This window comes from Chlorocebus sabaeus, chromosome 1 (assembly GCF_047675955.1).
Source record: "Chlorocebus sabaeus isolate Y175 chromosome 1, mChlSab1.0.hap1, whole genome shotgun sequence".
Classification (NCBI taxonomy): domain Eukaryota; kingdom Metazoa; phylum Chordata; class Mammalia; order Primates; family Cercopithecidae; genus Chlorocebus; species Chlorocebus sabaeus.
In genome coordinates this window covers 125,887,540-125,903,955 of record NC_132904.1, presented here as the reverse complement: position 1 = coordinate 125,903,955, position 16,416 = coordinate 125,887,540, and the positions used below count along the sequence as shown (strand labels likewise).

General features: G+C 53.4%; 1 protein-coding gene across 1 annotated transcript in view; it reads right to left on the bottom strand.

Moving 5' to 3' along the window:
- The window catches only part of ST14 (ST14 transmembrane serine protease matriptase), a 52,362-nt gene that overhangs the window by 3,245 nt on the left and 32,701 nt on the right, over positions 1-16,416 (bottom strand). The window contains exons 8-16 of the mRNA XM_008021529.3: positions 12,967-13,106; positions 12,519-12,616; positions 10,845-10,954; positions 10,600-10,730; positions 9,373-9,477; positions 8,897-9,007; positions 8,694-8,807; positions 8,245-8,367; positions 7,197-7,383 (exon numbers count right to left, since the gene is read on the bottom strand). Of these exons, the coding sequence (XP_008019720.2) occupies positions 7,197-7,383; positions 8,245-8,367; positions 8,694-8,807; positions 8,897-9,007; positions 9,373-9,477; positions 10,600-10,730; positions 10,845-10,954; positions 12,519-12,616; positions 12,967-13,106 (1,119 nt within the window). The remainder of the gene's footprint in view (positions 1-7,196; positions 7,384-8,244; positions 8,368-8,693; positions 8,808-8,896; positions 9,008-9,372; positions 9,478-10,599; positions 10,731-10,844; positions 10,955-12,518; positions 12,617-12,966; positions 13,107-16,416) is intronic.

Here is a 16,416-nt window from a genome sequence, read left to right as displayed (position 1 = left end):
ATGTTGTTTCTACAGGAAGCAATCAAGCACTCAAACACCAGTGTGTTCCATCTGACAAAGCTGGTTAAAATGAGGACAATAAGAACCCCGAAAAGATGGTGACAGGGTGACACTACTACACAGGCGGAATAATAAAAAAGGGTGGGATAATCCATCGGTCCACCCTGAGTCTAAAAAGTAATTTCAAAAGTATTTATAAAGGGAAAAGGAAAGCTATTATTTACAGAGAAAAAGCAGCCCCTGGCCAGGGGTGGTGGCTTACTCCTGTAATCCCAGCACTTTGGGAGGCCGAAGCGGGTGGTTTACCTGAGATCAGGAGAAAGAGACCAGCCTGGCCAGCATGGTGAAACCCCGCCTCTACTAAAAACACAAAAATTAGCCGGGCATGGTGGTGGCCGCCTGTAATCCCAGCTACTTGGGAGGCTGAGGCAGGAGAATCCTTTGAACTTAGGAGGCGGAGGTTGCAGTGAGCCAAGACGGCACTACTGAACTCCAACCTGGGCGACAAAGTGAGACTCCACCTCAAAAAAGAAAAGAAAAGAAAAAGAAAAGGAAAGAAGGAAGGGAGGAAGGGAGGAAGGGAGGGAGGGAGGGAGGGAGGGAGGGAGGGAGGGAGGAAGGAAGGAAGGAAGGAAGGAAGGAAGGAAGGAAGGAAGGAAGGAAGGAAGGAAGGAAGGAAGGAAGGGAGAGGGAGAGAGAAAGAAAAAGTGACCAGCTCCTAAATGCTGAAGAAACAGTACAATAAGAAACCACATTCTCACCTGCCACAGTAATAATCAACAAATGTGAGAATCACTGACAGACACTGAGACGCCGGGTAAAATACGGCTGGAGAACGAGACACTCATGCTGATTCAAAGAATCACCCGCGATGGTGTATTCACAACCAAGGTGGAAAACCCTTTATGATGGCAAAATCTGTTGGGCTCCCCGAGCCAGGTGCTCAGGCTCCTCTCCCAACCAGCCGCTGTCAAGGGGGATCATGCTCTCCCTGAGAAGCGTACAGCACCACCCATGCACTGCTTCCTAACCCAGCCATGAAAGCAGAGTCAGGAAAACCCAAATTGAGAGGCATCCTGTAAGATAACTGGCCCGATCTTTTCAAAAATGTCAATGCCATAAAAAAACAAAAAATAAAAGGCATAGAGAAACTGTACTTGATTAAAATGAGATTAAAGAAACCTAATGACTAAACACAAGGCATGAACCTTGACTGCATGCTAGAACTTTTTTCAAAAATCTCCGAAGAAGGCCGGGCGCGGTGGCTCACGCCTGTAATCCCAGCACTTTGGGAGCTCCAAGCAAGAGGAGCACAAGGTCAGGAGTTCGAGACCAGCCTGGCCAATATGGTGAAACCCCATCTCTACTAAAAATACAAAAGTGGTGGCAGGTGCCTGTAATCCCAGCTATCAGGAGGCTGAGGCAGGAGAATCACCTGAACCTGGGAGGTGGAGGTTGCAGTGAGCTTGGATTGCGCCACTGCACTCCAGACTGGGCGATAGAGTATGTCTCAAAAAAAAAAACAAAACAAAAAAAACCCTCTAAAGAAGAACACGATGGGCATGATTGGAGGACATTGATGATGCGTACATCAGCTCGCAGCACAAAGCAATGCCGCCATTTCTCAGTGTGGGACAGCGTCCTCGTTCTTGGAGACACAGGCTGAGGCACCTGGTGGGAAGCCTCACAATGGCTGCCCCCAACTGGGAAATGGTTCGGAAAAATACACGCGGGTGCAAACAGAGAGAAAGCAAACGTGACTAACTCAATCACTGAATGTAGATCAGAGGTGTAAGAGTGTTGCCTGTATGGCCAGGCGCGGTGGCTCATGCCTGTAATCCCAGCACTTTGGGAGGCCGAGGCAGGGGAATCATGAGGTCAGAAGTTCGAGACCAGCCTGGCCAGCATGGTGAAACCCTGTCTCCACTAAAAATATAAAAAATTAGCCAGGCGTGGTGGCACACACCTGTAGTCCCAGCTACTCCGGCGACTGAGGCAGGAAAATTGCTTGAACCCAGGAGGTGGAGGTTGCAGTGAGCTGAGATCACGCCACTGCACTCCAGCCTGGGGACAGAGCGAGACTCTGTCTCAAAAAAAAAAAAAAAAAAAAAAAAAGTGTTCACTGTACTAGTCCTTTTTTTCATTCATTGTATTTACAACATTTTTGTAGGTTTGAAAAATTTCAAAATAAAACATTGGAAAAATACATATCTAAAATAGAAAATGTGTGTGACAAGAGAAAGGCATGAACACCCACTTCATTTTCCCTCACCTCTCAGGAAAGTCAAAAGGTTACTGAACCACCCAGCCAGGGCACCTCCCCGACCCTGGAGCACTAAACCGAGCCTCTACCTCCACATCTCTCCCCATGCCTGCCTGAGCCCTGGTCCACTCTCGCTGCCCCGGCGTCCATCCCCTTCTGGCCTTCCTTTCTTTTTTTTTGAGATGGAGTCTTACTCTGTTGCCCAGGCTGGAGTGTAGTGGCATGATCTTGGCTCACTGCAACCTCCACCTCCCAGGCTCAAGTGATTCTCCCGCCTCAGCCACCCCCAAGTAGCTGGGACTACAGGCACCTGCCACCATGCCTGGCTAATTTTTGTATTTTTAGTAGAAATGGGGTTTCACCATGTTGGTCAGGCTAGTCTTGAACTCCTGACCTCAGGTGATCCGCCCGCCTTGGCTTCCCAAAGTGCTGGGATTATAGGCATGAGCTACTGTGCCCGGCCCCGTTTTGGCTTTTTTTACAGCCAACTCCCTACAGAATCGCAGGCCTAGGCTGAAGCTCAGTTTTCCAAGCTGGGCTATGCCCAATCTCGCTTCACTGTAATCTGTTGCCACCAGAAAATGACTTCCCAAAAGCTGCTTTTGTGAGATCCTTTTTGTCCCATTCCACAGCCTAAAAGGATTCCCAAGAGCTGCCAGGTGAGGCCTTGGGACCCACCCAGGCCTTCTGCGTTCACCGTTAATTGACCTGACCTTTCTGATGGCTTCCCAGCCTGCTCACATCCAGCCACATACTCACCCCTGCATCAACTCATTCACTCAACAATCCCTGGGCATCTGTGATGCAATCTATGACCCAGTCTTCAGGTTCACCGTGTACACGGGGAGAGAGATGAAAACCACCGATTACAACATGACACGAAGGGTTCCACAGAGGACTGGGTAGAAAGCTGTGGAAGAGGATGGGCTGGGAGTCCGGAAATGAAGTGAGTTATGAACCAAGCCTCGACATCACATAGACCTGACCAGCTACGGCCTGAAGCGGTGGAGAATGCCACAAGTTTAAAGAGAACAAAGGTAGCCGGGCACAGTGGCTCACACCTGTAATCCCAGCACTTTGGGAGGCCAAGGCAGGTGGATCACCTGCGGTCAGGATTTCAAGACTAGCTTGGCTAACATGGTGAAACCCCGTTTCTACTAAAAGTACAAAAAATTAGCCAAGCGTGGTGGTGCACGCCTGTAATCCCAGCTACTCAGGAGGGTGAGGCAGGAGAATCGCTTGAACCCGGGAGTCAGAGGCTGCAGTGAGAGGAGATCGCACCATTGCACTCCAGCTTGGGCAACAAAAGTGAAATTCGCTCTCAAAAAAAAAAGAAGAGAGAGCAAAGCATGTTCAGGAAGCCCTCACACTGAGCATGGGGAAGGCATGAGGACTGCACTGGAGACTGAGGCTGGCCGGACGGGCAGGGGCCAGATAACATGGCCATGTCGGTCATGAAGGAGTTCCTGCTTTGTACTGCAAGCGTGGCGGGCGTTGAGCAACAGATTGGGGTGACCAGATTTTGGGAAGATCACTCTGGGCTTGAGTGGTGCAGACAGAGTCCTGAGAGGGAAGGAAGTAGATGGGGAGAGGTGCTGCAGCTGCCCGGGCTACAGTGAGCTAGGACGAGCAAGGTGGTGGCAGTGCAAATAGAAGAGAGTAGAAATGTTTCAGAAACACCCAGGAGGCAAGGATGTAGCTGAAAGGTTATCATGGGATGGGGGAGAGGGGAGAGCCATCCTCGTCCCTCTGGCTCAATTCCTCATGATCCCAATACCCAGCATGGTCATCCCCATCCAGCTCTTTGCCCTGTGCCTGCAGGTTTCCACCTCCCTCCTCCAAGCCCTCCCTGTTCACCCGGCAACCTCAGCTCAAGACCCTGCTTTCATGAAGCCCTCTCTGCAAACTCAGCCAATTGGTAAGTCTGACAGTATTTGATTATATCAGCAGACTCAGCCTCTAATGTTTAAGGCATGCACCTCTACCAGCAGCTGAGAGACTGGTTGTGAAGATGCAGCCACTGCTATCCCCCATGGTGACCCCAGGGGCTGGAATGCAGTTGGGAATCGCGAGTGCTCAGGTAGAACTTCTGATGTCCCAAACACTCTTCTCGATGTTGACACAGTAAGTTGTTTTCTCCCTGAAATAGCCCTGCAAGGCAGGGTCACCCTTTTTAAGATGAGGACTCAGGCACAGAGAGGGCAACTTGCCAAAGATCATAGAGCTAATACATTGTAGAGCACAGTTGGAACCTAGGCAGCCTGTGCATTTAACTGCAACGTGATGCCGCCTCCCGGCAGTGCCCGATGAATGCATGACGACTTAGCCATGTGCTCAGGGTCCCTTGACACCAGGCCCCTGCACACCTCACACCTCCCTGCCTCTGCATACGACACTCCCTTTGTCTGGAAGGTCTGAGCCACCCGGTCCAGCTGACAAACACCCTCACCTTCAACCCTCAGTTCAGACACCCATGTTGAGTGTTCCCAACAGTCGCCCTCCCCAGTCCCTCAGGCATATGGGTTTAAAATTCTAAACTCCACATGCTGGGCCCAAGGGAGCCTGGACACAGCCTTGGCACAGCACTTACTGCACGTGTGTGTCATGTCCTACCCTCACAAGTCTGTGGCGCACAATCTGCAGGGACCAAGTCCTATTCACGTTGGTCTCTCTAGTGTCAATAATAACCATGGGTGTTGAATATTAATTGCACTACACATTGGCAGAAGCATGACTGATGATCAACACAGGATGAAGGAGAAGGAAATGAGAAAGGAAGCAATGAAGCAAAGGAAAGGAGAAAGCAGTACAGGACAGCAGCGGTGTTCTTAGTATGCAGCCAGCCATTTCCTAGCTCCACCTGCTGACGGGGCCTGGACATGACACCGTGGTGACAATGAACACACTAAGCAACTGGAATTTGGTCTCTAAATACCATCCCCAATAAACGCCTCCTTGGAGAAATGGTTGGTCCTAGGGCTGGGCTGGGGAAACACAAGATAAGCCTATTGTACCTCGTAGTGCCAGAAAGCAAGGACGTGGCTCAAAAAAGGAAAGAATGGGACATGTCAAAGAGGCACAGAAGCCAACCTCAAAGAGCAGTGGTTGACCCAGGCACGGTGGCTCACATCTGTAATGCCAGCACTTTGGGAGGCCAAGATGGGAGGATCACTTCAGCCTAGGAGCTGGAGGCCAGGCTTAGCATTTAGCAAGGCTCTGTCTCTACAAAAATTTTAAACTAGCTGGGCATGGTGGCATATGCCTGTAGTCCCAGCTACTTGGGAGGCTGAGGCAGGAGGACTGCTCAAGCCCAGGGGTTCGAGACTGCAGCGAGCTATGATTTACACCACTGAACTTCAGCCTGGGTGACACAGTGAGACTCTGACTCACACATACAAAATTCTTAAGCTCACATTACTCCAAAAAAAAAAAAAAAAAAAAAATCATCCCTGCTCTGGGTGAGGTTGGGTATGACAGAATGAGACAAGGGACAGTCTCAGGCTGGACAAAGCCACATGTCAAGCACCCAGCAAAGCTGGGGACCATGGAGCTGGGTCCACTCCCCACAGGCTCTTGCTGTCTGTTTCCATCACCCAAGCCCTGTGCACGTGTCTGAGCGCACTCCATCTGTGCTGCAGGCCTCCCTCCTGCTGTGGACCCATCTCTCCTCCCTGCAAAGGGCAGCTGAGGGTTTGGGTCACCTGCTCCTGGAGCTGTCTACCATGGTAAATCATGCAGCCAGCAGAAAGCGCATCGGCTTCTCCCGAGGGTGGACCCTCCTGGAAGGCCCACGCACCTGCACCTGCCTCTTCAGAGCAAGCCAGGCCCTAAAACTCCTTCCTTCAGCCAATGGCCAGATGCCCAGAGAGGCCGGGAGCTAAGACACAAATAGCGCAGCCTGGGATGCCCGCGTGACCCTTCCAGGCCTCTCATCTGCCTGTGTGTCTGAGGCCATGACAGGCTGAGCACCTACTATGTGCCAGGCACAGCACAAAGTGACTCAGGTACAGCACCGTACTTAATTCTCACAACTCTAAGGGTGGGAACTGATACTGTCACCATCATCAGTGAAGATCCCAAGGCCTAGGAAGTTTGAATAACCTGCTCAGGGTCACCGGCAAGCCAGAGCTGGGGCATGAATCCAAAGCTCATGTTGGCCAATCCGAGGAGTCGTGCAGTGCAGACTCACCGGAGACCACACCCGTGCTCCAGTCTGGCTCTGCCACTTAACAGCTGTGCCACCTCGAGCAAACAGCTCTACTTCTCTGAACCTTACTTTCTGTACAATGAGGATACAATCGACCTGCCTAACTTGCTGGGGGTCTTAGGAGAGGCACAGGGACAGCACTTGGCTGCCAGTGGGCACCGAATACAGTGAGTTTTTATTGTTACTGTTATTAAGCCCCGTCCTGGGATATCTGCTCATTTGGTTTGGACACTTGTCCCCTCCAAATCTCATGTGGAAATGGGATCCCCAGTGTTGGAGGTGGGCATGGTGGGAGGTGTTTTGGTCACAGATCCCTCCTGAATGTTTTGGTGCCCTCCCGATGGTGATGGGTGAGTTCTGAGTTCACACGAGGTTGGCTGCTTAAGAGTCTGGGACCTCCTCCTGCTCCCTCTTGCTCCCGCTCTCGCCATGTGACGTGCCTGCTCCCCCTTCACCTTCTGCCACTGGTGGAAGCTCCCTGTGACCCTCACCAGAAGCAGAGGCTGGCACCACGCTTCCTCTACAGCCTGCAGAACCATGGGCCAAATAAACCTCTTTTCTTTATAAATGACCCAGTCTCAGGTATTTCTTTAGAGCAGCTCAAGAATGGACTAACACATGTGCCCACCCCTCCAATGCCCTTCCTTGGTGCCAACCCACCCTGGCATGACTCCCAGATGCAAGGGGCCAGTAAGGAGGCTCCCTGCTGCCCACCCAGAGACCCACCTGAATCCTCTGTCATCGATGTAGCAGTGCGCGGCGGAGACCAGCCAGTTGGGAGAGATGAGGGAAGCACCGCAGATGTGGCCCTGGCCCAGCGCGTGCAGGCTCACCTGCCAGGGCCACTCGCCCTCATCTGCATCTGTGCCCCCAACAACACGAGCCTGTCTGGTGAATGACCGCAGCCCACAGTCTGCAGAGGGGGGCAGAGAACCAGAGGACAGCAAGTCAAGGTGGGGACATCGAACCCCAAGGGGACATGCAATGGGTGCCAGGAGACCCTGTGTGGCGAAGCCAGCTTTTGGCGTGCACAGCACTGCTGGAGTGGCCAGGGCATGAGGGACCCCCAAAACTATCTTTGAGCTTCACAGACTCCCACAGGCCCCTCCTTCTCCCCGCTCCCAAATTCAAACCCGCATCTTCCCACCTCCCCCTCCCTCACAAATGCAGCGAGGGCCTCCGGAGGCCGGCTGCTCAGCTTCCCTTTGATTTGGGTGTCATCTGCTGATTGGACGTCATTTGGGGCGTCACAGGAGAGGGGGTGGCGTGGAGCAGGGAGAAGCGTCTTTGAATGCTGAGGGACACAGCTCAGAGGGACGAATGAACTGCTGATGTGAGGTCACAGAATAGCTGCAGCTGTGCTCAAATCTAACCTGTGGCCAGCCAACGCTTCTGAAACACGGAGACTGCAAATTAAAGTATGGGCGGGCGAGGGTGAGACCCTGCCTTGGGCTTGGGTGAGCTGGGCCACTCTTCTCCAGGCTACTCCCCTACAGCTGTGTCTACACAGCAGGGGCCAGCAACGCACTGCAGCCACGACCTCGCCATGCTACAGAAGCCCTGAGATGCTGGCTGTACGGGCCTTTCTCCAAGACCAGAGCCAGCCCGTGGGGTGATGCCTTCATGACAACTGGCAGGGCTATCCTTTCCTCCAGAAGACGCAAGCACAGAGCTAAGCGAGGCGCTGGCGGGATTGCGCCTCCAGGTGCGCCCTCCGGTGGGCACCTCACACAGTGAACGACCTGCACAACCGTACTCAAGACGCCTCGCTCACCGCAGTCCTTCTCATCTGAGCCGTCGCTACAGTCCTTCTTCCCGTCACACTCAGGGTTGCCCTTGCTCAAGCAGAGTCCGTTGAGGCAGCGGTAGGTGTGTTTGGTACAAGTGACGACGTTCACTATTCAAGGAGGAGGACATAGGGAGGGGATCAATTCCTCTGCAGCATCTGACCAGAAGCCAGAAACCACCCATGGTGCCTCATGGCCCCTGCACCTTACCCCCTCCCCCAGGCCTGCCCCACCCACGTCCACTGGCCTCTCAGCCCTGCTACAGGTTCTCCACCTTCCGGAAAATTCTCCCCCCTCCAGAGCCCTTGCTCATCACACTTCACCCACAGGTGGTCTGTGCTCATTAAACTCGGGGCATCCTGTGCATGGGTGTGCTCAGGGCAGCCTCCTCCAGGGGCGAGGCCCCCAGCAGGAAGGTGGGCGGGGCGGGCCTCACCTTTGGTGCAGGAGGCCTCGTCGGACCCGTCCCCACAGTCGTCCTTCCCATCGCACTTCTGGCTCTTGGAGAGGCACTTCCCATTGGAACACCTGAAGGTCTGGGCCGGACAACCTGGAGAGGCACCGGGACTCAGCCACCAGGAGCCACCGGGAGCTGGCCCACCCGCCTGCCCGCCCAGGCCGCCCCTCCCCAGCACTCACTGCACCCCTGCTCGTCGCTGTTGTCTCCGCAGTCGTTCACACTGTCGCAGACCCAGAAGAGGGGCTTGCAGAACTTGTTCTTGCATGTGAACTGGTGGGTGGCGTCGCAACCTGGAACGGGGTAAGGGGAGGGTCGGCTGTGAGGCCCTCATCACTCACTGCTTCCCCAGGACGCTCAGGCGATCAGAGCTACCTGGGGACTGCTTTCCGATCTGCAGAGAGACCCAGGTGGCCCTGCTCCACCAGCTACCAAGCTGACCTCAGGACTTCCGAGATACCCCACCACCTGCCCCACAGAGGCCAAGATCTCCTTATGGCAGGGTGGGGAGGGAGGCCAGAGGTCCCTACACAGGGCCGAGAGCAAAAACTCCCACCACCCCCAGCCTTTCTGCCTCGGCAGTCAGCCAGCAGGGCCATGGGACGCAGGCAGGGTGGGGAAGGAGGGTGGGGAGACCGGGGCTCCCAGCCCGACTCACTGCAGTTGAGCTCATCGCTGTAGTCGGTGCAGTCGGCCCAGCCATCACAGCGCATCTCCTTCCAGATACACCGCCCCGTGCGGCACGTGAACTGCCCCGGGCATGCTGCGGGCACAGGCAGGCCTGAGGCCCCCAGCACCCACCCACCTCCCTCCACTGGCTCCCGGCTCCCTCCCTCGGGTCAACCTCCCAGCCACAAACACAGAGGAGCAGGGCGGGTGCTGTGGTCCAGGGCAGGGGTTGCCCAGGCCCACCAAGGTGTGACAAAGGGGTTCCTGCACCTGCAGCTAGTGTGGGAAGGGGGCTGGCCACAGACCCCAACCTGGGCTGGCAGGGTCCCTCCCCACCACTGAGGATCGAAGCCCAGGAAGCCCCGGGTGCCCTGCAGAGAGGCCGGCTGGTCACAGGCCCTGCCCTGCCCTGTGTGCTGGGCCGCCTGGGGACCCCGAGGGCCAGGCCCTGCCTGTGACACTCAGCAGGTCCCCGATGCATGTGATGTGTCCTGTCCAAATGCAGTGCGGCATCGCGCTTCCTTCACTCTAAACATTTTCCATATTTCAATGTTTCTGAAATCAGGAGGCATCTGACCACTTTGCAGATGACAAAGTTGTAAGGAGGCCATTGTCACCACCTCGGCACAGGTACAATTCAGTCACAGGTGTTTAGATCAAAGGTGTTGGTTTATCTGAGTGTCCTTTTGGCGATGAGCTAGGCCCTTGAATTTTACCTTAAATGCGGATTCCTAAGCATAGTTAAATGTCTTCCCAAGGTTATTCTATGATGCAGGGTTGAAATAAAAACACATTGTATATGTGGAAGAACCGCTGCTCACAGTCAACGGTACTTCCTAATGTGTCTCCAAATTACCCTATGAACCTAACGGTGCTAACAGGCCACAGAGGCAAGCACAGATGATCAAAGTCACAGGAAGGTGGGCCTGAGGGACAGATGGCGGGGGAGCTCAGATGAGGGGCGTCTCCAGCCGCAGGTACCTCATGCTGGGACTGTGACCCAGAAGGAAAGGGCACAGTGTGTACCAGCGCTCGCAGCCAGCCTGCTTTAATTAATGCATCAAAGGTAGCGTGTTTTCCTCGCAAAGGTACGGCAGGGGTGAGATGCTCTTACATTCTCCAGCATCTTAGAATCAGCAAAGCATGATGCTAACGAGATGCAGGGTAGACAGAACATGCGGGGCAGGCTGCCCTCCTCCCAACAACGTTCACTCACGGTCACTGGAGTCGTAGGAGAGGTATTCAGCTAAGAACCCGGTGTCGGTGTAGGACTGATCCGAGTGGAAGCGCACTGTGATCTTGTTGCTGTTGCTGGTTACAACGAACTGGGACCTCTCCCCGCAGTACCTGGAGCGGAGGCGGGGCACAAGATGAGGAGGGACAGCTGGGAGCCGGGGGGGCTGGTGGGACCCCTCCCCCTGCAGCATGGGCCAGGCAGCCCCCATACCCCCGGGGACTCACTTCTCCCCGTTGATCTCCACGTAGTCCTTGGGGCAGGTGCCCGTAGGCACGCCAGGCTCCAGCAGGTAGAAGAATTTGAAGCGCACCTTCACGTGCTGGTTGTTGGGTACCTGAGGGAAGAGAGGCTGCTGGGAATCTGCGGCTTCCCTCCCTCCTCCCTGAACCTGAGGACGTCAAAGGGAAGCGGCGGCATGGACCAGGGAGAGATGGTATGCCTTCCATCAAGACAGGCTGGAAAGTTCTCCCAGCGTTTTTTTGTTTGTTTTTGTTTTCGTTTTTTTTTTTTTTTTTTGAGATGGAGTCTCACTCTGTCGCCCAGGCTGGAGTGCAGTGGCAAGATCTCAGCGCACTGCAACCTCCGCCTCCTGGGTTCAAGCAATTCTCCTGCCTCATCCTCCCAAGCCTCTGGGATTACAGGCACATGCCACAACGCCCAGATAATTTTTTTGTATTTTTAGTAGAGATGGGGTTTCACCATGTTGGTCAGGCTGGTCTCGAACTCCTGACCTCAGGTGATCTGCCTGCCTTGGCCTCCCAAAATGCTGGGATTACAGGCGCCAGCCACTACACCCGGCCTCTTTTTTTTTTTTTTTTTCTGAGACGAAGTCTCGCTCTGTCGCCCAGGCTGGAGTGTAGTGGCAAGATCTCGGCTCACCACAACCTCTGGCTCCCAGGTTAAAGCGATTTTCCTGCCTCAGCCTCCCGAGCAGCTGGGATTATAGGCACGGGCCACCACACCCGGCTAATTGTTGTATTTTTAGTAGAGACAGGGTTTCACCATGTTGCCCAGGCTGGTCTCAAACTCCTGACTTTGTGATCCACTTGCCTGGCCTCCCAAAGTGCTGGGATTACAGGCATGAGCCACCGCGCCCGGCCCTCCTGACATTTTTAAAGAAAGGAAAGGGAGGCAGCTCTGGCTGGGATGGCGTGAGCGGCACAGACAGGTGACTCTCTTGTCTCACACACCTTTGATTTCTTCCTGACAGCACCTCTGAGACCCAGGCACTGTCACCCTCACTTCACCTAGGGGCAGGCTGAGGCCCAGGGAGCTTCAACAACTGCCCAGGTCGTTCTGCCACCTGACAAGGAGCTAGGATGAGTCTGGGTCTGCCTGACACTGCAGGGGAAGACCTGACCCCCAGACAAATGGTCTCTTTGGGATTCGTTTATTTGTTTTTGCTGTTTTTGAGACAGGGTCTCACTGTTGCCCAGGCTGGAGTGCAATGGCACTGTCATAGCTCACTGTAGCCTTTAACTCCTGGCTTTAAATGATCCACCCACCTCGGCCTCCTGAGTAGCTGGGACCACAGGCGTGCACCACCATGCCTGGCTAATTTTTGTATTTTTTTTTTTAAAGATGAGGTCTCACTATGTTGTCCAGGCTCATCTTGAATTCCTAGCCTCAAGTGATCCTCCCGTCTTGGTCTCCCAAAGTGCTGGGATTACAGGTGTAAGTCACCACATTTGGCTGCCTCTTTGGGGTTAATAAAGGATCTCCTCTTCCCTTTCTTCTGTCTTCCTCATTTGCCATCCACCTCTCTCTCACACACACACACGCACACATATGTACACATATGCAAACACATGCACACACATGTACGCACACACAGGGAGACATACACATGTGCATATACATGCTCACACACACATGTTCACATACCCCATAGTTCCTACCTCAATGTTCCATGTGCAGTCAATGTTGGGTGGGTAGTGGCCCGGGTAGTAGGGGCTGTTGAATGTCCCCTGGGCTTTACGTAAGTGGCCTCCACACCCTGAGAGGAAAGGTGGGAGAAAGCAAGAGGATCAGGAACCTGCCCGGCCAAGCAGGCAGGCAAGGACTCTGCAGCCTGAGGCCTGGAGCTGCCTCCTGGACGCCTGGATGCTGCACAGCAAGTGCGCAGCCAGGAAAGCTGGGTGTCGGGTGCTGAAGCTTCAGGAGGGCTCCTGACCCGGGCGGTCGGCCAGATGCCTTTGGTTCAAGCTTCAGCCTCTGCTGCTGACCTAGGCCAGCTCCCCAGCCACAGGGTCCAGCCTGTGGCCTCCTAAGCTCAGTCACCCCCACTAAGGCCTTCCCCTTCTCCGCGGCCTGCAGGCAGTTCCGCCCTGCCCTGCCCTTCCTTACTGCTCATCTTAGGCAGCTGGAAGAAGGTGGCCTCAAAGCCGGGATGCCGCCGCTCAGTGTTGGTTATCAGCGTGATGAGCAGGACGTTCTGGGAGGAGAGGAAGGTCAGGTTGTAGGAGGGAGGGTAGGTGCCACACAACCTGTGGGGGCAGAGGGTGGGCATTAGGAAGAGCCGGCAGAACCCAAGCTTCTCACACACCCAAACCAGGCTCCCAGGCAGAGGTGCCCGAGGACCCCGTCCCTAACTCTGGTCCCACCCACAGAGGGCTAAGAATGGAGTCAAAAAGACCTTCATTCAGGTAAGTCCCTCCCCCACACAATCACTGATGGAAGGAGTTAGTGATAAACGGTTCACCTTTGTTTAAAAGAGCAACACCCAGCCGGATGCAGTGGCCCACACCTGGAGGCTGAGGTGGGTGGATCAGCTGGGGTCAGGAGATCAAGACCAGCCTGGCCAACAGGGTGAAACCCCGTCTCTACTAGAAATACAAAAATTAGCCAGGTGTCGTGGCGCATGCCTGTAATCCCAGCTCCTCGGGAGACTGAGGCAGAAGAATCGCCGGAACCCAGGAGGCAGAGGTTGCAATGAGCCAAGACGGCACCACTGCACTCCAGCCTGAGTGACAGAGCGAGACTCCATCTCGGAAAAAAAAAAAAAAAAAAAAAAAGCAACACCCTAGACATGATACATGCCCACAACAGAGGATTTACTACATAAGCTGTGGGTTCAATCAGAACAATAGCAGTGGTAACAACCAACATTTATCAAGAACATGCCAAGGTCGGGCCTATAATCCCAGAATATTGGGAGGCCACGAGGCAGGAGAATTCCTTGAGGCCAGGAGTTTCAGACCAGCCTGGGTAACAGAGTGACACCTCATCTCCATCATCAAAAAAACTAGCCGGGCATGGTGGCACTTGCCTGTAGTCCCAGCTACTCAGGGGCGAGGCCAGAGCCTCAGGAGTTCAAGGTTACAGTGAGCTATGATTGTGCCACTGCATTCCAGCCTGGGCAACCAGGAGACTCAAAAAAGAAAAAAAAAGAAAAAAAAAAAGAGGAACATGCCTAGCATGGTTCTCTGTGCTCTTAAATCTGTTAACTCACAATCTTCATAACAGCTCTATGGAATAGATACTGTTATCCCTATCTCAGAGGTGAGGAAACTGAGACACAGAGATTTTCAGTAACTTGCCCAACATCCCATGGTTAATAAGTGGCAGGCTTAGAATTTAAACTCAGGCATTCAAGCTCCAGCGTCCACACTGCTCACAACCATATCATCCTGATTGTGTCCCCTCCTTCTAAACAATGTAACTTTATAAAAACCCTGAGAGACAGGGTGACTGATTTGGAAAGATCATCATAATATACTTCATTTGTTAAAGCCGGTAATGAAACTACATGCATGGGATAATCCTATTTCTTAACACACACACAGCAAAAAAGGCTGGGAGAATAGACATCAAAAATTTGGCCAGGTGCTGTGGCTCATGCCTGTAATCCCGGCACTTTGGGAGGCCAAGGCAGGCAGATCACCTGAGGTCAGGGGTTCGAGACCAGCCTGACCAACATAGTGAAACCCCATCTCTACTAAAAATACAAAAAAAAATTAGCTGAGCATGGTGGTGCATGCCTGTAATCCCAGCTACTCAGGAGGATGAGGCAGGAGAATTGCTTGAACCCGGGAGGCGGAGGTTGCGGTGAGCGGAGATCTTGCCACTGCACTCCGGCTTGGGCGACAGAGCGAGACTCCGTCTCAAAGAAAAAGAATTAACAGTGGTTATTTCTAGGCAGTAAGATGACGAGTGACTTTAGTCTTCCTTTTGCTTGTCAATTTCTTTTTCCCACTGGGACCATGTACTTCTTTGTTGTACAATTAATAAATTAGAGAGATGGAAAAGAAGTCCTGGTTGCGAAGCTGTGGCAGCAGATGGTTCTAGATTATTCTTGGCCTGAATTTTAGCCCATTATTAATCATTAAACGTCTGCCCAGCTCATTTCCACAGTCAGCCACAGAAGGCTCTGGCCCAGCGAGTGCAGGACAGGCGGCTCACCCACCACGCACAGCACCTCTGCACAGTACGCTCCACCCTGACGTGGGGTATCCCACAGGTGCATTAACCATGCCTTTCCGTTTTCTGTAATGCGGGTGCTTTGACATCTGGGGCCCTGCTGATTGTGGAGGGCTGGCCAATGCTTAGAGATAGGAAAGGACTCACCTGCAAGCAAACCTTCCCTATATAAACCCACCCATGGAGGGCCCAGCCCCACCTCCTCCAAAAGGATCTCACACTCAGGGCCACTATTCTTTGCCCTAACCACCCCAGACCCAAGTATCAGAGAACTAGGGACAGCTCCTATGCCCCAGAGCCTACTGAAATTATTCAAACAAGTCAGTTCTAAACCTCTCACCCTGATTTGTCTTGCCTTTTCTGTGTAAACCATATAAAGGCTCTTTTTGTTGTTGTTGTTGTTTTGAGACAGAGCCTTGCTGTGTTGCCCAGGCTGGAGTGTAGTGGTGCGATCTTGGCTTACTGCAACCTCTGCCTCCCAAGTTCAAGTGATTCTCCTGCCTTGGCCTCCCGAGTAGCTGGGATTACAGGTGCCCACCACCACACCCAGTTGATTTTTGTATTTTTAGTAGAGACCACACCCAGTTGATTTTTGTATTTTTAGTAGAGATAGGGTTTCATCAGGTTGGCCAGGATGGTCTCAAACTCCTGACCTCAAGTGATCCAGCCGCCTTGGCCTCCCAAAGTGCTGGGCTTACAGGCATGAGCCACCATGCCTGGTCCATAATAAAGGCTCTTGCTTACATTTTCCCCTCATTCCTGTTACCCCTTGACCAACCTAGTGCTTCTTCGTGTAGCCTGAGACAGGGTCTTGCTCTGTTGCCCAGGCTGGAGTGCAGTGGTGCAATCACAGCTCACTGCAGCCTTGACCTCCTGAGTTGGAGATCCTCCTGCATCAGCCTCCTGAGTAGGCATGCACCACCACACCCAGCTAAGCTTTTTATTTTTTATAGAGGCAGAGTCTTGTTGCCCACGCTAGTCTCAAACTCCTGGCCTCAAGAGATCCTCCCGCCTCAGCCTCCCAAAGTGCTGAGATTATAGGCATGAGCTACCATGCCCGCCAACAAAATTGTCTTTTCAAGGGCAGTCATCTCCTGATCTGTTGGCCTTCATATACCTGAATAACAAAGCCTACATTTTACAACTGTGGGCAGAGCCTTCTCTCTGGCAGTTTAGGGGGGCACACCCTGCACAGGCTGGATTTGGTATCTGGGGACCACAGAGCCTTCCTCTGCCTTGCCAAAATCACCTCCCAGACTCGACTGGAGCTCCAGCTGAGGATCACACCACACATGCCCTTTGCTGCCTGGACGTTTGGCAGTGGCCTGTGGCCAAGAGTCGTAAACTGTATCCCAGGCCTGTGCTGCAATCCGTTGA